A 23,098-nucleotide genomic window follows, 5' to 3' on the forward strand; every position below is an offset into this window, starting at 1 on the left:
AGAGGTTTTATTAAGAGTAAAAAGGTGGCTTGGGGGAGAATAGATCCCATTAAATATCATCAGGGCTGCATAAGTCTTGATTCATAGAGATAAGTGGGATTTTTAATTAATAATTTCTCTTTGGAGTTTTGAAGAGATGAACTCTTCAAATGCATCCTCAGACTTTGTGGGAGGCTAGAGAGGAAATTGCAGAGGCCCTTGTGGAGATACAGTATTTGCTTCATTATTAGCCACTGGTGAAGTTCCTGAAGATTCAAAAGTGGCTAATGCTATCCTGCTGTTTAAGAAGATTAGCAGGCCAAGCCAAGAAATTACAGTCTGGTCAGCCTGACTTTCACAGTGAGAAAGTTACTGGACAGAACTCTGAGGGACAGAATCTACCAGCATCTGGATAGACAGTGGAATTGGGGGGAGTCAGCATGGCTTTGTATATGGGAAGCTGTTCTTGACAAATGTTTTAGTTTTTTGAAGAGATTACCAAGAAAGTTAGATGAGGATAAAGAAGTAGATGCTGTCTATTTGGATTCTACTAAAGCCTTCAACAAGATCCCTGATGATCTGTGAGGTCAGGTCCCATGGAATCCAGGGAAATTTAGTTAAGTGGATTCAAAATTGGAGGTAGAAAGCAGAAGCTGGTGGTTGAAGGAGGTGGGTGAATAGTGGCATGCTGCAGTGGTCAGTGGTGGGGCCCTTGTTTTATTTTGTGGGACCCTTATTTTGTGTTGGTCTTCACGGTGGAGGATACATCTAACATGCTAAAGAGAGATGTTATGGATGTGATGGGAGGTGAGGACCTCAATACAATAGCTATCACCAAAGAGGTAGTGCTGGGCAAACTGTGGGCCTGAAGATAGATAAGTCCCCTGGTCCTGATGGAATGCATCCCAGGGTACTGAAAGAAATGGCAGAAGTTATAGTAGAGGCTTTAGTGATGATTTACGAAAATTCCCTGGTCTCTGGGCAGCTCCTGGCAGACTGGAAGTTGGCGAATGTCACACCACTGTTCTAAAGAGTATGTAGGCAAAAGGCAGGTAACTATAGGCCAGTTAGTTTAACATTTGTAGTTGGGAAAATGCTTGAAGCTATCATTAAAGAAGAAATAGTAAGGCATCTGGAAAGAAATGGATCCATCAGGCAGATGCAGTATGGATTAAGCAAAGGCAGGTCCTGTTTGACAAACTTACTAGAGATACCTGAGGATATAATGAGTGCAGTGGATAAAGTGGAACAGATGGACGTTATTTACTTGGAATGCCAGAAGGCATTCGAAAAGGTGCCGCATAAAAGACTTAACCATAAGATAAGGACGCATAGAGTTGGGGGTGATGTATTTGCATGGACAGAGGATTGATTAACTAATATAAAACAGAGAGTTGGGATACATAGATGTTACTCTGGTCGGCAATCAGTAGAGAGCAGTGTGCCACAGGTCGGTGCTGGGCCTGCAACTGTTCACGATATACATTGACAATATAGAAGACTGGAGTGTATCTAAGTTTGCTGATGAAGGAGGTCACAAGTCGCATTGGTGCTTGGTACACAGAATGTGCTATGCTACAAATATATAGAACTAATTACACCTTGAACGATAGACTGATGTACTTCAAAATATTTTTATGAATATAATTTACTTTTGTAATAATAAGTCTTTTGGCTGTCAAGTGCAATGTCTATCCTCCCCTCATTGCTGCTGTGTTGTAATACTGATAAAGGGGCCACCAAATTCTAGTAATGCCTATAAGCAAACTCGCTGGTCAAGTCTAATCGCATACATAATTATATCATTTGTGTTCATCAGCAGCATAATCAATGAATGCATTTAACTGACAACGGTAAAACTCTATTAATTTGCACATTTGGGTCTTTGGCGATGCTGGAATGGCAGATTTTCCAGTATACTGGATACTCCTATAAATGCATCAACATCGTTTTGGATGTTACACAGAAACATAACAATGTTTAATGGGAATGTAGAGAATCCCTCCCCTCTCGCCCCTGTGAGTTTAAAGGGTGTCTGGGGAATGGAGATCCCAGTGCATTAAGGAGAGCACCATAAGAAGAATTATGTCAGCCAGATGCTGAGCCATCAGGATTTCTGAAAAAATGGATATTGGGTTATCATATATCCAATTTGTTGTAGATTGTAAATAACATTTATAACAGTTTGGTTAATCAATACAAGTAAAGGGTGCTGTGCCAGAAGTATCACCATTTTTCTTTCAGCATAATGACAGCCGTCTTCTGAACTCCCCTCTTGTCTTTTAAGGTACATGGAGCTTAGAAAAATAGAGTGCAATGCACTAGGGAAAATCTAGACAGCTTCTAGAGTAGCTTACATGGTTGGCACAGCAGTGTGGGTGGGTGGGCGGGCCAAAGGGCCTGTAATGTGCTGTAGATTTTCTACATTGACAGTGGCAGTGCCAGTTCTGACTTGTGTAGGGAATACTACAGTATCTCCCAGGAAGTAAATGCAGCGTTGAGACCACCAGCTACACAATCTGGCCATGCACTCTGTTCCTGGGCCTGGATTTTGTATATCTGCCAATTATATAACAATAAACAACTACACTGGAATATATTGAATGGAAGTGAGTTGTGGGTCAGACACAACACACTTTGGTAAATTAAGATGCAACTCTGATGTAAGATTGAACATGAGCTTCCCAGTTAACTGATTTATAAACATCATTGTACATGTTCATAATTTAGTCTCCAACCTTCAAGTCCAAAGGCAAAACCATAGGATTCACTAGCTTTGTGATGAAACAATAAATTTATTGCCTTCTGCTTTATGTTTCCATAATGAGTTCCAGATCACAAGAAGTCCAGAGGGCAATATAGCAGAGGAAAGTTGAATTTAAGTTGAACTGATAGCATTTGTCTATACTATTTCACTACAATTGCTCATTAAAACATCCCATATTTTAAACATATAACACCATTTTTTAAAAATTAACTTAGCCTTCTAAATGAAAATCTGTAGAAAAAAACAAAGCTACTTTCCTGGAAATCTCAGATGGAACTTAGTTATAATCTTTAATTTTGCAATAATCAGAGACATCCAAGATAATTGTCATCTACAACATCATAATCTTTCCCTTCAAACACCTCTAAACAAACCATTCAATTCCACACAATTTTTTTTTCAATTCCTAGGATCCAAAGGAAGGCACGCTGAATTGCTAAAAGATGTGGGTGATTTTTAAAGGATATGTACATCTCAAAAGTTGTTGTTTTGATCAAGTGTAAGAATTTTGAAAACAATTAAAAATGACTGGGATATTGTAACAGCACCTTATGCTCATATTAATAACTGAAAATGCATTATTTAACACCACATATATCTAATATTAACAGAAAGTAAAATAATAGGTGGGCTATTTACAATAAAAACTGACTGAGATACTTTGCATATTTCTACTGAACCAAACTACACCCTGTCATTGATTAAAAAAGTGAATAAAAATAGAATTCAGTCAGGTTCATACTTGGCTGCCAAACTAGCTCATTAAAGAAGATTATAACATGAAAAATATAACTCTGAATAATGCCGGGTTAGTAATGACTTTTTAATACTTAATAGCTAGGAGCTGCTAGATTTACTTAATTTTCAGTGAGCAAATTAACTTTGTATTTTAGTACTGTTGGAAACCACTTCTTTAAAAAATAATACTTTTTATAAGATTTGTAATTTTTAAGAAACTCATGTATTTTTCACACTCACTGTCAGAAAGCAGTACAGCAGCTAAAGTAACAGCTTATCACCTTTCTCGTTTTTCATTGGCTAAGTATTGGTACATTACCCATGTGATGCAATTGTTTTAATTGTGTAGCCTGTTCACTAATTTATCACTATTTAAGGAATTTTCTTCATCTTGTCTAGAAAAGTCATAAGATTTTTCAGAAGTGCCATCTTTATTCCTTTGACTTTATTCTTTTGTGTTACAACCCTTAGCATTAATTCCCCTCTCAGCATCATTTCTCAGTTCTTTATTTAGTTTGCTTAGTATTTGTATGTTTGTTTGTAATCTAAAATAAACTGAGATTTTGGAATTAAGACTGTCCACCACTTTTGACTCCCATAAGAATTCAAAGGATCAGAAATTAAACAAAGATCTAATAGTACGTTATTGCAAATGCAAAAACCAAAGCCACCTTTGCTTGTTAACCAACACACAATGATACATACTGGTTTAACAACCTACTTCTATAAAGCAAATAATGCATAAATGAGAATTTAGATAAGGAGAAGAATATTTTCAGTATTAGCCATTTGGAACCAACAAAATTGGAAAATATCAGTTCAGTGACAGCATGCTGGAAATCCAGAAACCTGAAACTAAAAAGCATAAATATATGCTCAACTAAAATACTTCATAATTATGGCTTTGATCAACAAACAAAATGAAGTTACAAGCACAGCATCATGATAAATCCTCTTGAAAAATGTATGTAACATTCTTCTTGGGCAATAAACCTACTTGTAAGAAAAAGCTTGACAGTTGACAGAAAGAGAAAGGAGGGTCTGGAATTAGCAAAGTTTTAATTGCAACTGGCAAAAATAAATCTCAATTGACATAATTTAAAAAAAAAATCAGAACCAGAAATGCATTTCAAATGGAATTAAGGAAATTCATGGTCTGCAAACAAAATACAGACAAAGGTACATGTGCAAAGTGAGCTGTTTACAATGTTTTGCTGTGGGGCAAAGATGTGGCAGAGGGTTCAATAATGTACAAAATAATCAGCAATATACATTAAAGAGTGATCAAGGCTACAGACAGTAGTGCTTCAGGTAAATCGTAGCTGATCATGGCCGACATAAATTCAAGATAAGTTTATAGGGTCAAAAATGTTGTTACTGCAAATGGTAATTGAGCACCTGAACAGGAAAATAGTTAGAAAACTCAGGAAGTTAAACAGGAATATATTTGGAATGTTTGGCTATGATGTGCAGCAGTCACATGTACATGTATAATTGACTAAACTTGACTATGCTTAAATTTCTCAGTTCTGGAATAACAGTGTCACTTACCAAACCTTGAAATTGCAAAAATTCATCATATGTTTTGGGCAGACTTTCCATTTTCTATAAATATTTAAAATGAGGAATTATTAAACATTTGAACTATTAAAGCAGGAATAATATTTCATATTATAGCAAATAAGAATTTTGTACCTTTAATTAAATTATAAATAAAAATGGCATTAATTTTAAATGGATTTCAACATTACAGTACATTTAGTGTATAGTTTTCTTTTTAGATGAGTGTAAATTCTTCAGTTTTGAAAGTGTGTTTGCGTCAGATTTGACCGAATAAAATTCCACAATCAATTCATCGTGGATACGATACATAAATAATAAGTATGTAAAAAGCAGCAGTAAGAACAGGGCAATCTACCCCTCGTACTTCTTCTGTCATTCATTAGGTCCATGTCTAATGTGTTACTTCAGCCTGACTTTCCTGCATCAATCCCATATTCTTTGATTTTCTTAGTATCTATAAATCTATCAACCTCAATTCTTGAATCTGTTTTTAATATACAGTTCCGTGCAAAATTCTTAGATTTGTGTGTGTGTGCGCGTGCATGTTTTATATATATATTTATAATTACGTATGTGTGTATTTTACATCCCTATATATCTATATCTATATATCTATCTAGGAAGCCTAAGACTTTTGCACAGTACTGTAGTAATTTTATGTATTGCACTTTGCTGCTGCCACAAAAAAAAGACAAATTTCATGAGCAAACATGAGGAAATCTGCAGATGCTGGAAATTCAAACAACACACACAAACTGCTGGTGGAACACAGCAGGCCAGGCAGCATCTATAGGGAGAAGCGCTGTCGATGTTTCGGGCCGAGACCCTTCATCAGGACTAACCGAAAGGAAAGATAGTAAGAGATTTGAAAGTAGTGGGGGGGAGGGGGAAATGCGAAATGATAGGAGAAGACCGGAGGGGGTGGGATGAAGCTAAGAGCTGGAAAGGTGATTGGCGAAAGTGATACAGAGCTGGAGAAGGGAAAGGATCATGGGACGGGAGACCTCGGGAGAAGGAAGGGGGGGGGGGGGGGGAGCACCAGAGGGAGATGGAGAACAGGCAGGGTGATGGGCAGAGAGAGAGAAAAAAAGATCAAGGCTACGAACAGTAGTCCTTCAGGTAAATCGTAGCTGATCATGATCAAATTTCATGACTTGCATCAGTGATGATAAACCTGATTCTGTTATGGGTCTCTGTTGTGGATTGAGAGTGGGAAGGGGGTAAGGAGAAGGGAATCATGGTTGGAAAAATGGGAAGGGAGTGGGAAGTACCAAGAGATATTTTGCAATGATCAATAAGACAATTGTTTGAAATCAAAAGACCTTGCTGGGTGTCACAGAGCTACGTGTGTCCACCTGTGCCATTGCTCATCCCTGGCACTCCTCCTCTGCTACCGGTTCCACTTCCCCCGTAGCACTCCACCCTCATCATAATCAACATCCTTTGTTCCTGCAGGATTTACAAACTCACTCTCTGCTCCACAATGACAAATACAGTACTGTGCAAAAGTCTTAGGCTCCCTAGATAGATATATAGATATATAAGAATGTATAATACACACATACATTTTATATATATATATATATATACACACACACACATCTTTACCCAGTCTAAAAATTAGAGGGCATAGGTTTAAGGTGAGACAAAAAGGATTTAAAAGGACCTGAGGGGCAATGTTTTTAGGCAGAGGGTGATGCATATATGGAATGAGCAGCTAGAAAAAGAAGTTGAGGCAGATAGGTACAACAACAACATCTAAAAGACATAATATGATACATAATCCACATATGCAAGGCACATAGTGTCTATAAAAATATTCACCCCCTTGGATGTTTTCAGTTTTATTGTTTTACAACACTGAATTACAGTGGATTTAATTTGGCTTTTATGACACAAATCACCAGAAAAGGCTCTTTTGTGTCAAACTGATTAGAATTATTAAACACAAAATAATTGATTGTACAATTACTCACCCTCTTCAGGTCAGTATTTAGTAGATGCACCTTTGGCAGCAATTACAGTCTTGAGTCTGCGTGGATAGATTTCTACCAACTTTGCACATCTGGACACTGCACTTTTTCCCCAATCTTCTTTACAAGATTGCTCCAGCTCTGCAAGACTACATGGGGATTGTGAGCGAACAGCTTTTTTGAGCTCAGCCACACATTCTCAATTATATTGAGGTCTGGACTCTGACCTAGCCACTCCAGGACATTAACTTTGTTATTTTTAAGCCACTTCTGTGCAGCTTTTGCTTTATGCTTGGGGTCATTGTCTTGCTGGAAAACAAATCTCCCAAGTTGTAGTTCTCTTGCAGACTGCATCAGGTTTTCCTCCAGCAGTTCCCTGTATTTTGGTGCATTAATTTTACTCTCTGCCTTCACGAGCCTATAATGGCTATAATATTCCTAGCCTGCTGCACTAAAGCATCCCCACAGCATGATGCAGCTACCACTACCATTCTTCCTCATTAGGATATGTGGTGCTTGGCTTACACCAAACATAGCGTTTAGTCTGATGGCCAAAATACACAATTTTGGTTTAATGAGACCACAGAACCTTCTTCCAGCATACTTCAGAGACTCCCACATGCCTTTTAGCAAATTCTAGCTGAGATTTCATGTGAATTTTTTTCAACAGTGGCTTTCTCTTTGCCACTCTCCCATAAAACTGCAACTGGTGAAACACCTGGGAAGGAGTTGTTGTGTGTGCAGTCTGTCCCATCTCAGCATTGAAACTTGCAACTCCTCTAGCATTGTCATAAGTCTTTTGGTGGCCTCCCTCACCAGTCCCCTTTTTGCACAGTCTCTTAGTTTTTGAGAACGACTTGCTCTAGGCAGATTTACAAACCCCATTTCCAGAAAAGTTGGGATATTTTCCAAAATGCAATAAAAACAAAAATCTGTGATATGTTAATTCACGTGAACCTTTATTTAACTGACAAAAGTACAAAGAAAAGATTTTCAATAGTTTTACTGACCAACTTAATTGTATTTTGTAAATATACACAAATTTAGAATTTGATGGCTGCAACACACTCAACAAAAGTTGGGACAGAGGCATGTTTACCATTGTGTTACATCACCTTTCCTTTTAATAACACTTTTTAATCGTTTTGGAACTGAGGATACTAATTGTAGTAGATTTGCAATTGGAAATTTTGTCCATTCTTGCTTGATATAAGACTTCAGCTGCTCAACAGTCCGTGGTCTCCGTTGTCTGATTCTCCTCTTCATGATACGCCATACATTTTCAATAGGAGATAGATCTGGACTGGCAGCAGGCCAGTCAAGCACACGCACTCTGTGTCTACAAAGCCATGCTGTTGTAGCCCGTGCAGAATGTGGTCTGGCATTGTCCTGCTGAAATAAGCATGGACGTCCCGGGAAGAGACATCGCCTTGATGGCAACATATGTCTCTCTAAAATCCTAATATACGCCTCAGAGTCAATGGTACCTTCATATACATGCAACTCACCCATGGCGTGGGCACTGATGCACCCCCATACCATCACAGATGCTGGCTTTTGCACCTTTTGCTGATAACAATCAGGATGATCGTTTTCATCTTTGGCACGGAGAACTTGACGCCAGTTTTTTCCGAAAACTAGCTACAATGTGGACTCATCTGACCACAGCACATGGTTCCACAGTCTTTCGGTCCATCTGAGATGAGCTCGGGCCCAGAGAACTCACCGGCGTTTCTGCATAGAGTTGATGTATGGCTTCCTCCTTGCGTAATACAGTTACAAGTTGCATTTCTGGATGCAGCGACGGACTGTGTTAAGTGACAATGGTTTTCCGAAGTACTCCCGAGCCCAGGTGGCTATAATTGTCACAGTAGCATGACGGTTTCTTAGGCAGTGCAGCCTGAGGGCTCGAAGATCATGTGCATTCAACAGTGGTTTCCGACCTTGCCCTTTATGCACTGCGATGTCTCTGAATTCTCTGAATCTTTTCACAATATTATGTACTGTAGATGTTGAAAGACCTAAATTCTCTGCAATCTTGCATTGGGAAATGTTTCTTTTGAACTGACTAACAATTCTCTCGCGAATTTTGGCACAAAGGGGTGAGCCACGACCCATCCTTGCTTGCAAAGACTGAGCCTTTGATGGACGCTACTTTTATACCCAGTCATGATACCTCACCTGCTACCAATCAGCCTGCTTAATGTGGAGTCTTCCAAACTGGTGTTACTTGAATATTCTGTGCACTTTTCAATCTTATTTTAACTCTGTCCCAACTTTTGTTGAGTGTGTTGCAGCCATCAAATTCTAAATTTGTGTATATTTACAAAATACAATTAAGTTGGTCAGTAAAACTATTGAAAAACTTTTCTTTGTACTTTTGTCAGTTAAATAAAGATTCATGTGAATTAACACAATCACAGATATTTGTTTTTATTGCATTTTGGAAAATATCCCGACTTTTCTGGAAATGGGGTTTGTACATCTGTGCCATATTCTTTCCTTTTCTTGCTTGACGTAACAGTACACCAAGGGATATACAATGACTTGGAAATTTTCTTGTATCCATCTCTTGACTTGTGCTGTTCAATAATCTTTTTGCTGATTTGCTTGGCATGTTCTTTTGTCTTCATGGTGTAGTTTTTGGCAGAATACTAACTCACCAGCAGTTGGACCTTCCAGCTACAACTGTATTTTTATTAGAATCTTTTGAAACACCTTCACTGCACACAGGCATCTAAAAACAAATTTCCATTTTACCAGTTATGTGACTCTAAAACCAATTGGCTACACCGGTGATGATTTGTTGTGTCATATTAAAGTGTGTGAATATATATGCAATCAATTACTTTGTGATTTATATGTGTAATTAACTTGGATCACTTTGTTGAGATCTGCTTTCACTTTGACACAAGAGTCTTTTTCTGTTGATCAATGTCAAAAATGCCAAATTAAACAAATCAAATCCATTCAGATTCAATGTTGTAAAACAATAAAGCATAAAAACTTCCAAGGGGAGGTGAATACTTTTTATAGGCACTGTGCGCGTGCATATTTTTTTTTGTGTGTGTGTGTGTATATCAGAGATTGATTCCCCACAGCTCTCTTGGGAAGTGAGTTTATACGATTCATTACCCCTCTGGATGAAGACATTTCTTTGTATTAATATTCTACATGGCTGATTTCTTATTGAGACTGCAACTCGTGATTTTAAACATTCCCATCAGGAGAAAATTTCTCCCTACATCTACCTTATTATATCCCATGAGAATTTTGTATTGTTCAATGAAATTATTTCAGTGCAGATCCTTCCATCCTAGGAATCAGTCTGTGAACTTTCACTGAACTCTTCTAATGCAGTCATATCCTTCCTTGATCAGTGGCAGGGTGGAGATTCATCACTACCAAAGGAGGTGTAAGATGCTCCTTCCCTCTGATAGCCTGCAGGTCACCCTTGGGCAAAGTGTAGCACCAGTTTATCCCCCCAGTCAGAATTACATGAAGCTATGGAAACAGGTGGTTCATATACCAAGTCCAGGTTATGCAACCATTGACAACAGATATACAATCTCTGAAGAGTATTGATATTGACTGATGTCACCTATCTTGTAACGACATTGCCCAGAAGAAGGCAATGGCAAACCACTTCTGTAGAAAAACTTGCCATAGTCAAAGGCAAAGAAATAAGACATTGAGATAGAGATAGGGAGCTTAAGATAAATGAACCTTAAGGAAGCAGTGATCATAATATGATAGAATTCATCATGTAGTTTGTGAAGGAGAAGTTAAAATCAGATGTATCAGTAGAGTAAAGGGAATTATAGAGGCATGAAAGGGGAGCTGGCCAACATTGATTGGAAGGGGACACTAGCAGGGATGATGGCAGAACAGCAATGGCTGAAGTTTCTGAGAGCAATTCAGAAGGTACAGAAAAGATACATCCTGAAGATGAAGATGTTTTCTAAAGGGAAGATGAGGCAACCATGGCTGACAAGGGAAGTCAAAGACAGCATAAAAGCAAAGGAGAGGGCATAGAATACAGCAAAAAATTAATGGGAAGGTTGAGGATTAGTAAGCTTCTAAAAACCAACAGAAGACAAAAGAGAGAAATATGAAGGTAAGCTAGGCAATAATATAAAAGAAAATACAAAAAGTTTTTTCAGATATAAAGAGTAAAAGAGAGATGAAAGTGGATATTGCACTGCTGGAAATGAATGCTGCAGAGGTAGCAATGGGGGGGACAAAAATGGTGGATGAACATAATGAATATTTTGAGTCAGTCAGAAAAGCAGAAATGCAAGAATGTCAGGGAGCAGTAATAAGTGCCCTTCCTATTTCTAAGGGAGAAGGTGCTTGGGAAGCTAAAAATTCTGAAGGTAGGTAAGTCTTGTAGACCAGATGGATACACTCTAGGGTTCTGAGTGTAGTGGCTAAGGAGACTGTGAAGGCATTAGTAATAATCTTTCAAGAATCACTTGATTCTAGAATGGTTCCAGGGGACTGGAAAATTGTAAATATCACTCCACTCCTGAAGAAGGGAGGAAAGCAGAAGAAAGGAAATTACATGCCAGTTAGCCTGACTTCAGTGGTTGGGAAGATGTTGGAGCTTATTATTAAGGATAAGGTTTTGGGATACAAATGACAAAATAGGCCAAAGTCAGCATGGTTTCCTTAAGAGATAACCTTGGTTCCGTAAGGTTGTTATAGCCAGGAGTGGTAGTGGAGATAAACTCCCACTACCTATTAAATGGTCCCAATAGCGTACATCTCAAATAGCCTCTGACCAATCTAAGACCAGCTCCTGGCCTTCATGTGTAGCTTAGCTACTAAGCCCAGCAAAATTGTTTCTACTGTCAGGAGATGGGGCAAAAGTGGGTTGCTGGTGCCTTAAAACCAGTCGCTTTGGGCAGGTGGGGCTTGTTATCCAAGGTTAGCAGCTCATCCAGAAGGAAAACTGTGTTCTCAAACCTTTGCTGCCTTGTGGCCATACCCATTCATGGAAGAAGGTTCAGGAGTAAATCCTGAGGTCAAATTCTGGAGCTGGAGTCCCTAAGTTAGTCCTATGTTGAGTTCAACACGGACTGGCAATTTCTGTAACACTCTTGGTTCCAAACTATATCTGTCCACTGCTCCTTAGGGTTCATCATGCATGGAGCAGGGGAGCTTGCTACATGGGCAAAAACTTGTTCTCATATTGTACTGCCCAGGTTTGTGTCTCTAGACATCTAGGATGCAACATCCATGGTTGACCCTGACCGATGGAGGCCTCAATCACTAAACTTGCCTGACAAACCTGTTGGTATTCTTTGAGGAAATTACAGGCAGGATAGACAAAGGAGTCAGTGGATGTTGTCTACTTGGATTTTCAGAAGACCTTTGACAAGGGACCACACTTGCGGCTGCTTACTAAGATAAGAGCCCGTGCTATTAATGAAAGATGCTAGCATGAATAGAAAATTGGTTGACTGGCAGGAGATGAAGTGGGAATAAAGGGGGCTTTTTCTGTTTGGCTGCCGGTGATTAATGGTGTCCCACATGAGTCAGTTTGGGACCATTTCTTTTCATGTTATATGTCATTGATTTCGATGACCGAAATGATGGCTTTGTGGTCAAGTTTGGAAAAGATATGAAGAAAGATGGCAGGGGCAGGTAGTGTTGAGGACGCAGGGTGTCTGGTGAAGGACTTAGACAGATTGGGAGAATGGGTAAAGAACCAGCAACTGAATATAGTGTAGGGAAGTGTATGATCATACACTTTAGTAGTAGGAATTAAGGTATGGACTATTTTCTAAACGGGCAGAAAATTCGAAAATCAAAGGTGAAAGGGGACTTGGGAGCTCTCATAATAGTCAATTTGCAGGTTGAGTCTGTGTTGAGGAAGGCAAATACAATGTTACTATTCATTTCAAGAGGACTAGAATAGAAAAGCAAGGATGTAATGCTGCGGTTTTATAAGGCATTGGTCAGACTGCACTTGGGAGCATTGTGGGCAGTTCTGGGCCCCTTATCTGAGAAAAGCTGTGCTGCCATTAGAAAGGGTCCAGAGGAGGTCCACAAGAATTATCCCAAGAATGATAGGGTTAACATATGAAGAACATTTGATGGCTCTGAGCCTGTATTTATTGGAGCTCAGGAGAATACGGGAGACATCTCACTGAAACTTATTGAACATTGAATGGCCCAAATTGTGGATGTGGAGAGGATGTTTCCAATAGTGGAGAAGTCTAGGATCAGAGGGCACAGCCTCAGATTAGTGGGATATCCATTTTGAACAGAAATGAGGAAAAATTTCTTTAGCCAGAGGGTGGTGAATCTGTGGAATTCATTGCCACAGACAGCTGTTCAGGGCAGGTCACTTAAAGGTGGAGATTGATAAGCTTTGGATTTATTAGGATGTCAAAGGTTACGTGGAGAAAACAGGAGAATGCATTTGAGAAGGATAATAAATCAGCCATGATGGAATGGCAGCAGACAATGGGCTGAATGGCCTGACTGTGTTCGCATGTCTTATGGTCAGATGAGTAAGTGTGTGTGGAAAGAGAAAGAGTTAGCATTTCAGTTGGAAATGATAACTTTTTCCCCCACAGATGCTGCCTCACCTGCCGAGTGCTCCCAGTATTTTCTAAGTTTATTGGACATATTACAATGAAGTCAGAACTGTGTGGAAGGAATATTACATTTCCCTTTCCTTAAAAAGAAATATTTTAAAATCTCATTCACTATAACCATATTTCCATTATCTTTCCTAATGATACTTTGGCAATAGGGTGCAACAGGGGACAGTGTAAGAATTTATGACTATCCAAAGCTTGGAAAATCTTTGCTGCATTGCTAAACAGATCAGAATTATTTTCCAGAGACTAGGGCTGGCACGGTGGCATAATGGCACAACACAGGGTTTAATTCCCACCACTGCTTGTAAGTAGTTAGTACATTCTTCCCCTGATTGCGTAGGTTTCCTACAGGAGCACCAGATTCCTCCCTCAGTCCAAAGGCATACCAGTTGTTAGGTTATTTGGTTATTGTAATTTGTCTTCTGGTTAGCCAAGGATTAAATCAGGGGGTTGGCAGTGTGGCTCAAAAGGCCAATTCCACGCTAAAAATGCAAGCAGTAATGGATTCTAACTGAGGAAATAACTGTATTTTACATTAAGGAATATATTAAGAGATTATGCTGAAAAATTGATGGGGCCAACACTTGTACATGCAAACACAACTCTTTGATTTGACCTGTTTATCCCTAATAGGTTAAAACATTAATAAATAACATTTATAAAAACCTGAACAACATTAATGGCAAACATGCCCCATGCACTATGCTCATTCGTTATATGGCTTTAGCTCATAATATCTGCCAGGGATACAATTCCAATGGCCTCCTATAATGCTGTCATTCAGAAACAATAAACCAGTTACTCTCCCGGCAGGCACTACCTGTATTTCCTGCATTCTGTTTTAATTCAGGTTGTATCATTTTTTTGGGAGAGGGGGAATAGGAAGCTTTTTATTAGCAATAGATGTCCGCTATGCAGAATAAAAAAAAATAATGTGTTTATTTTATTATGCCACACGCGAATTATTAAAAATAAAGGGGGGGGGGAAATGACTGATCAGTAGCATTTTTATGTGGATGTGTCGGTCAGTGATGACCGACCTGATAAATGATGCTAAATTTTATCAAGTTAGTTTGACTTTGAATGCACACCTGTTGCCAAGATGACGGGTATGAATTTAGTCTCACTTAATAGAGGCTGTAATTTTAGAATCCCTTGACTAGAGCATTTTAATAGACAGAAAATCCCCACTTTCGCTAATCTAACAGTAAAACGAATAAATAAAACAAGCACTGCCTCTAGCAACACACACAAAATGCTGGTGGAACACAGCAGGCCAGGCAGCATCTATAGGGAGAAGCGCTGTCGACGTTTCGGGCCGAGACCCTTCATCAGGACGGTCTCTAAACTCTTTTCGAGAATCTTTCCTTACCTGGATTATTGTCTGTTGATGATGATATATCTTGACTCCGCAGTGAAATCACGTGCGATTGCAGGAACTGCTCAACTGCACAGTTGTTGATCTGTAGCCCTAACAACGAGGCACTTCCGGCAGGAAATGTGCACCTCGTTTTTCGTCCGGCACTGCATTATCACAACCATCGTTCTGACCCAATAAAGAGGTCTAATCTGAAAAACAAAGAGAACTGCGAGCGTTTCGCCGAATTGCAGGGATTGTACATTATTGTGTAGAGAAAACTGCGCTTAAAAAAAGAAATGTTAATTTGATCTGAGCCATGTTTTTGTTTTGGAACTGAGAAGGAAAACAACGTCAGAGAGGAAAGGCCTGAGTATGATGCAACATTTCGCGAAGGGGGATTCAAGTTCGGTTCATTTTATTTCATTTTGTACATAGTGTGACCACTCGAGTTCAATATGGTGTTTTCCTAATAGGGGGTGTCTATTGGTGGGTCTTCAAGCGGCTGCAGAGGTCGATGCGTGATCCACCATATTCCGGTGCAGTATTGTCCGAGTCTAACACATTACAACAACCAAAAACTATTTACACGGACTGTGGGTAATAAAATATTAGTATTATCATGTGTTATCTGTCATCGCGTTGTAGGTTGGGTTGAAAACGCACCGTTGTGTAATTTGTTGTTCTAACAATCCACGTGTAGGTTATTGGGTTTGTCTGCTGATATGTAGAAGAAACTTCTATTGTCTGTACTAAAATGCACCACCCCATCTATTGGTATGGAGCAGACATTTTAGCAATCCTATGGTATGGAGAAGACTTATTCCATTCTAGTTCTGGGGTTTTAAATGAGTGCAGAGTTCTATGTGTGGTCTCCTGCCACAGATGGGGCCGGAGGAATTAACTGAACTGTTTTTTTTAATTCTCGTCATTCTTCTTGCACCCGAACAGAATCAAGATACACGGTGTCCTCTCATTTTTTGAGCCTTCATGGGTCATCGATTTCCGTGAATCTTAAAATCATACAATCTTTGGCCCACCGTATCCATACCCATCATCTGTCAGCACTTGGTCTGTAACCTTCTATATCTTCACAATTCAAGTACTCATCTCAGAAGCAAAACCTGCCACTTTCATTCAGGTAGTGGGTTCCAGATTCCAAACCTTCCCACATCCCCTCCTAAGCAAAACAAAACTTTTTCAGATCCCCTCTAAATCTTTATCCGTCCCCCTAAACCCATATCTACAGTTTTTTAGGCCTCTGTTAAGGTGAAAGGTTTCTAAATATCTACCAAATTTATATACCTCATAATTTGTTAAACTTCAGTTTCACCCTTCACTAGTCTCTTCTGTAAACCAAATCTATTCAGTCTATCCAACATCCTGACAAATGCATCTGCAACCCTGTCCTGTATAAAGCCATAATTTAGCAGGGTTAGGAGAAGTGCACACAATACTCCATCTGTGACCAAACCAGTGTTTTATAAAGCTGTCCCATAACCTCCCTGTTCTTTTGTGCTGTGTTGATGAAAATAGTGCATCTTTTAAATGAAACTTTGATAATAACTCTGAAGCATTTTAACTGCCCTCCTGAAAACTACATGCTGTGAAGAATCACAAAGTAATTTCTTGGAGAGGTTGACATCAGTTATGCAGGTAATGTGATGTTTCCATCTGAGCTGGTTGAAAAACACCTTCAGGACTGTGAATGTTGCTCACCGGCTCAGACAATGAATTAGAAAAATTTTGCTGAGACAGAGTTGCTGTGGAGACAATGATTCATTATTCTGAGGTGCTTGCAGGTAGTCTGAAGCATGAGGAGGACGGGGAAATACTGCTCGCAAACCGTGCCCTTAGAGCTGAGTGTGTCCTGATCCCTGAATATTTGTTTCCTTAGCCAAAATCTGTTGGAGCTAATGTCATTGGTGTACATGTAGAAATTGACTTTGTTTTTGGGTATGTTCTTGAGGGATAACATGGACATAATAAAGAGCAGGAGGTAGAATACTGGTTTATAAACAGAAAGAAAAATTGCGGTAGTGATTTTTTTTTGTCTCTGACTAGATAGGTAATAGTAGAACCTAGTTAGTGACCATATTATTGGCTCCAGAATGTGTGGTAACCTCTGGATGTATTTTGCAGTTTCAAAGGTAGACTGAAATATTCAGGAAATAGTTGTTAAAGCTTAATTCATATATACATGAGCAATGTTATATTTCTTTTTATGCCTTCTAGAAATAAATCCATAACCATTTCCCAGAATGGAAAATACTGAATGTGTTAAAGAAGAGCTTCACACTCGTGTAAAGAAAAATGAAAGTTCTGAAGAGCCCAGCGTTCAGTCAAGTGAATTTGATAACAAAGAAGACTCTGACTTTTTGAAAGGTTTGAAACTGGCTTCACAGACAGTGCTAGAAACACTCCAACAAAATGGTCGATCTAAATGTCCAAAGTGCCAGAGTTCAAGGATGTTTTATTGCTATTCATGTTTCCTTCTGGTAGATGGTGTCAGCTTTGATAAGATACCTCAGGTTAAGGTTAGTAATGAAAGTTGTTCACTAACTATTGTGCCTTTGGGGGGGTGGGGGTATGAACATCTGATGGATAAATCCCTGGATTAACAAATGGACCACTGCTCCAGTGACAGGAATTCCGATTCTAGAGTTTAACCTACTATTCTTGGTAATAGTAAACTGTGTCTTTACCAATCTGGTGCATTAGCATCCTTCAAGAATGCAAATCTCTTTTTATCCTGACTGCCTAAATATGACTCTACAGCCACTAGGGTGGTTGCCTCTCGAACAGTAAATGCTGGCCTTTTCAGTGATTTCCACAATAAAAAGAAGTTTGCTGTATCATTTTAAATATAACCATGATGAACTCTTAAATTCATTTTCCATTAATTACCAAACACAGCATTTCACACAGAAAGAACATTTTTATAATAGCTAATGGAAAGAGAACAGTAATCTTTTATCATAATTGTTTGAGCCTTTTTATCATTCAACAAATCCACCATCTTATTGTATGGCCTGGTCGTTACTGATCAGGGTTTCCTTTTCTTTATGCAGATGAGAGTCAAAGCTGAAACTAACCTTGCGCATTAAAATGCACACATAAAGATGTTTACAGCTGGCATCATTTATATTTAAAAACTTGTAGTAACCTAGTTCTCATGATCCTTATCTCACTTTGGAAATTGACTTCTAATTTCCCCTGAGATAAGCTTGCTGAACACCTGTCACTGATCTTAAGGCAACTAAGGATTTAGTTTGACCCAAATCTCATAAAGACATTTCTTATACACATCTCTGATGCTGCTGCAAGTTTTTCATTGTTCCTATACCTCACTGTTCTTGTGCATATGCACAATAAACTCATCTCAACTTGATTTGCATTATGGAACCTAATTTACATGATTCTCAATTACATATTTCACTGAAATCAATTTTGTAATGTAAAATTCTGGAGGTATTTTATTTTTTATAACTTGCGCTGTTGATTCCTGTCTTCTTGTTAAAAAGATTAATATATTTTCTATATCTAGCTCCCTCTGAAGATTGATATTATCAAACATCCCAATGAGACTGATGGTAAAAGTACAGCTGTACATGCAAAACTGTTGGCCCAAGATGATGTTAATATTTACACATACCCATGCATGCCAGAATACAAGGATAAAACTCATGAAGTGAGTTAAGAAGTACCAACTTTTTATCTATAATCACATTATATTTATTATTTAAATCTAGTTTGATATCATATTACTTAAATAACTTATTTTGAATTATCCACAGGGGTATTTTTTCAACAAGATATTAACTGATATTTAATTAACATAGTCTAACCTTGACTGAGACCTACAGTACTGGGCAAAATTACAAACAAGTTTTTAAAAAATCTGTAAAGCAAAGATGCTTTCAAAAATAATGAAACAATAAATAAGTATCAAAACATTACTATAAAGAGCAGTAAACAGTAGAACAATGACATCAATATTTGGTGTGACACCCTTTACCTTTTAAACTGATTCAATTCTCTAGGGTACACGATTGTGCAGTTTTATAAGCAAATTGGCTGGTAGGTTGTTTCAAGCATCTTGAAGAACTTGTCACAGTTCTCCTGCAGACTTTTGTTGTCTTGCTTGCTTTTTCTCCAGGAAATCCCAGGCAGCTTCATTGATGTTGAGATCAGGGCTCTGTAGAGGACATGCTATTTGTTGCAGAGTTCTTTATTCTTCTTTTCACTGAAGGTATTTCTTTATGACCTTAGCCATTTGTTTTTGGTTGTTGTCCTGCTGTGTAATGAAGCTGGGACTGATCAGACACCTCGCTGTTGGTATTGTGTGATGGATGAGAATCTGTGCTTGCATTTCTCAGCAGTGAGAATTCCATTAATTCTGACTAGATCACCAAGTCCATTTGCAGAAGAACAGCGCCAAACCTGCAGGGATCCTTTTGCCCAGTACTGTAGCTCCTCGCTAGCTTGAGTAAGTTCCATATAGGAGCAACTAGATACCTGGTCTTTTTAAGAAATGGTCTGCTTTACAGTTACTTTATACCCTTTATTTAATCCTTACATTTTCTGATTTTAGGTTGTAGTGGTGTTCCCTGGTCCAAATTCTATTTCCCTTGACGATCTCCCAAAATACTTATCTAACAAGAAAACTGTTCCTACGAAATCTTCCAAAAACGTCCTCAGTCACAAGGAGCGCATTTCATGTGAAGGACCAGCATTTAAACGTGCAAAATGTGAAAATAATTTGGATGGAGAAAATCCAGTAACAGAGCAGGATCCTGGACAGGTGAAGACAAATCTGACCCCACTGAAGAGAGTGATATTTATTGACAGCACCTGGAATCAGACTAACAAAATAATTACTGATGAGCGATTACAAGGTACTGTGTTATCTTAATGGTGCTGGAGTTCATTATTAATTTTAAAATACTCTCCTGCAGAACACTCATACCATGTAGTTATTTGAATTACTGTCACCTTCCTGTCAGCTTGACCTGTCTCACTAATCAGGCTTTTTTGCCTACAGAACTGCTGCTCGCTAGGATTTTTTTTTTTGTTTTTCTCACCATTCTCTGTAAATTTTAGAAATTGTACATGAAGATCCCAGATATCAACAATTCCTGAGATATTCAAACCACCCCATCTGGCACCAATAATCATTCCATGGTCAAAGTCAACCTGGATCATGTTTCTTCCCCATTCTGATGTTTGGTCTGAACTACAAGTGAACCTCTTGACCATTTCTGCATACTTTTATGCATTGAGTTGCTGCCACATGATTAGCTGATTAGTTATTTGCTTTAATGAGCAGGCGTACCAGATTAAGTGGTCACTGAGTGTATTTTACCTACGTGCTTTTTTTTCCCGCAAAATTTCCCAATGATAATGAAGGAGGCCATTTATCAAGTCTATGCTTGTTCTTAGAATAATCCCATCGTTTCCATTCCTGACTTAATCTCTCTGCAATTTATTCTCTCACATGCCCTTCAATACTGTCTGCCATGTACCTACACAAAAGTGTGATTGACAGAACCTGAATAACCTACCAGTACATCTTTGAGGTACTAGAGAAAAGTAACACATATAAACAAGCTGGAGGAACTCAGCAGGTCGGGCAGCATCCGTGGAAGCGAGCAGTGACGAAGGGTCTCGGCCCGAAACATTGACTGCTCGTTTCCACGGATGCTGCCCGACCTGCTGAGTTCCTCCAGCTTGTTTGTATGTGTTGATTTGACCACAGCATCTGCAGTGTACTTTGCATAGAGAAAAGTAGCTGTAGCACCAGTTACTACACCACCCTGCCAACCTTTTATGGCCCTTTTCCATGCCCCTTATCCTTTAGGCTTTTTTTGACTTTGCATTTGGCTTGTCATCCAACTTCGTGTACATTTTGGTCCCAGAGCTGTGTTCTGTTTGCTTTCCTGCTCTGTAAGTGTCTTGAGATCTTAGGTACATTTGATTTTTGTGCTGATATTGTTGCTGCACAAATGAAAAGCAAAAGTGGATTAAGTGTAAATAGGTAGGAGCAGATAAAATCAACTTGAATATATTGCACTGTCAAATTTTAATATGAAGATTAGTCCCTTTAGCAATTCACAATGCAGCAAGCAGAAGTAGATGTGTTTTATAACCACTTACCGTAGTTGCAGAAGGTATAGTTTGTACCTTTGAACTCTACACTAATATGATTTGCACATGTTTAGCCCATTACATATTGCTCAAAGGGAGCAGGGTTTGGGTGTCAGTTGTTTCCAGTTTCATTTCATGTTTTATCTGCTATCTTACTGAATCTCATATTTGAATTTCCTCAATTATATTAATGGAAAAAATATAAAGAATACAGTCAGAAGAAACTCCTTTATCTAGATGGTGAGAATATTGAACTTGCTACTGTCTGATGTACTTGAGGCCACAAAGATATCCCATAAAGCCAAACCAATCAGCACTGTTATTTCTGCTGCTCTGGAGTTCCCCACTAACTACCTGAACAACCAATTATTTCTTCCCATCTCTTGTGCATTCTTAATTCCATCTACGCCAACATCTTCAGTTACTCCATGTTGTAGTGAGTTCAATTTGCTGGACAAAAAAAGTCCAACATTTTTCACTCTCCAGGTATAAACATGGAAATAAAGTTTGTTTTTTTATTAATGGAACTGGCATTAAAGAGCATTAAACTGACAGGACCACCTGTATATCAGTTTTAAATTTTATTTTCAGTAATATATTTCAATGAGATTTGTTTTCTAAGAACTTTTTATTTATATTTGTGATAATAAGAATGTAAATGCTGTTTTTGAAAATATGAATATTTTCTTATACTTTTTATCTCTTTGCAGAATTACTTCATGTTGAGCTAAGAACACAAAAGACACATTTTTGGCGTAACCAGAAAGGAAAGCCCGACACCTATCTCGCTACAATTGAGGCTATTTACTATTTTCTAGTCGACTATCACAGACTGATTTTAAAAGAGAACTATAGTGGTGAATACGACAATCTACTTTTCTTTTACTCATTTATGTACAGGTTAATCAACAAAGCTAAACATGCAGCTGGAAAACTGAACTGAACAATTAGGTGGAAAATGGTGATCCTTCTGTAGATTGACATTGCTGAGAAATAGTATAAATTCACTTTTCAAAAACTTAATTGACTGTACTAAGTGTTACTATTTTTAAAGTTTTTGTTTGAATTGTAATTTCTGAGTTTATTTTTACTTTTGCAAATACAGGGTACTTAAAAATAAAAAAAAAGTATTTGAAATACATGGTCAGTTCAAACAGTCAAGGTCTTCAACTTAACATTAGCCTGCATGGGGGAGCTCAGCAGGCCAGGCAGCATCTATGGAAAAGAGTAAACAGTCAGTGTTTTGGGCCAAGTCCCTTCATCAGGACTGGATGAAGGGTCTCAGCCCAAAATGCCAACTGTTTACTCTTTTTCCATAGATGCTGTCTGGCCTGCTGAGTTCCTCCAGCATTTTGTGTGTGTTGCTTTGGATTTCCAGTATCTGCAGTTTTTCTCATTTGTAACATTATCCTGTACTTTTTTCTAAATAAATATTTTCTCTATAACAACAGATAATCTCATATACAGCTGACATCTGAGTTCTTTTATTAGGTTGCAGGTAAGTAAAGTATACCCGTTTGCATTACCTTCACATTTTTGAACTACTGCAGTTTGGTAACACTGTATTGAGCAATAATAAAGTCAGTAACATAACTGATATCACCTCTCTGAGGGGGGAGAAAGAAAGAGATCAGTGGTGGTCATATGAAGGGAACAAGTATGCTGATTCAGTTCAGAGTCCACATATTACAGTTTGCCTTCGGTAATGGATTTTTACCATTGTACCTAATCCAAAGTAAAGAAATCAGACAATGTGCCATAGTGAAAGCAATCACAAACAAAGTAATTTGGGAATACAAACTAGCCAGCCAGTCGACACATTAATACTTTGCCTACTGACGCACTATTTCTACATAGTGTTAGAGAAGTATTGATGATGACCTGAGAAAGATTTGCCTGTACCAAAGTAAATGTCTTAGTCACTGTGAGTTGTGCTTTTGTACACTTATCACAAAACAAG

The 23,098-nt window shown here is 38.4% G+C and overlaps 2 protein-coding genes across 7 annotated transcripts in view; one reads left to right on the top strand and one right to left on the bottom strand.

Moving 5' to 3' along the window:
* The window catches only part of LOC140718861 (protein FAM227B-like), a 73,108-nt gene extending 57,972 nt beyond the window's left edge, over positions 1-15,136 (bottom strand). Inside the window, exons 1-2 of the mRNA XM_073033097.1 lie at positions 15,007-15,136; positions 5,036-5,089 (exon numbers count right to left, since the gene is read on the bottom strand). Coding sequence (XP_072889198.1) covers positions 5,036-5,086 — 51 coding nt within the window. The 5' untranslated portion in view covers positions 5,087-5,089; positions 15,007-15,136. The remainder of the gene's footprint in view (positions 1-5,035; positions 5,090-15,006) is intronic.
* Positions 15,137-15,158: 22 nt separating this feature from the next.
* Positions 15,159-22,598, top strand: dtwd1 (DTW domain containing 1). 6 transcript variants are annotated; one of them, XM_073033102.1, is made up of 6 exons: positions 15,159-15,364; positions 15,468-15,591; positions 17,227-17,528; positions 18,539-18,682; positions 19,586-19,889; positions 21,849-22,598. In XM_073033102.1, exons 3-6 carry the CDS (start codon positions 17,253-17,255, stop codon positions 22,079-22,081), a joined length of 957 nt encoding a protein of 318 aa, XP_072889203.1. In that variant the 5' UTR covers positions 15,159-15,364; positions 15,468-15,591; positions 17,227-17,252; the 3' UTR covers positions 22,082-22,598. The 6 variants fall into 6 exon arrangements, with proteins under 6 accessions (XP_072889203.1, XP_072889199.1, XP_072889200.1 ...); XM_073033098.1 differs by having other exon boundaries at positions 15,159-15,591; XM_073033099.1 differs by having other exon boundaries at positions 15,159-15,587.
* Positions 22,599-23,098: the final 500 nt, after the last annotated feature.

Source organism: Hemitrygon akajei, chromosome 30 (assembly GCF_048418815.1).
Source record: "Hemitrygon akajei chromosome 30, sHemAka1.3, whole genome shotgun sequence".
Classification (NCBI taxonomy): Eukaryota; Metazoa; Chordata; class Chondrichthyes; order Myliobatiformes; family Dasyatidae; genus Hemitrygon; species Hemitrygon akajei.

Coding starts and splice junctions, on each gene's coding strand:
- dtwd1 (XM_073033098.1), top strand. CDS start 17,253: ATGGAAAATACTGAATGTGTTAAAGAAGAGCTTCACACTCGTGTAAAG. Junction 17,529..18,538: donor ATAAGATACCTCAGGTTAAG/GTTAGTAATGAA, acceptor TTCTATATCTAG/CTCCCTCTGAAGATTGATAT. Junction 19,890..21,848: donor TACTGATGAGCGATTACAAG/GTACTGTGTTAT, acceptor ATCTCTTTGCAG/AATTACTTCATGTTGAGCTA.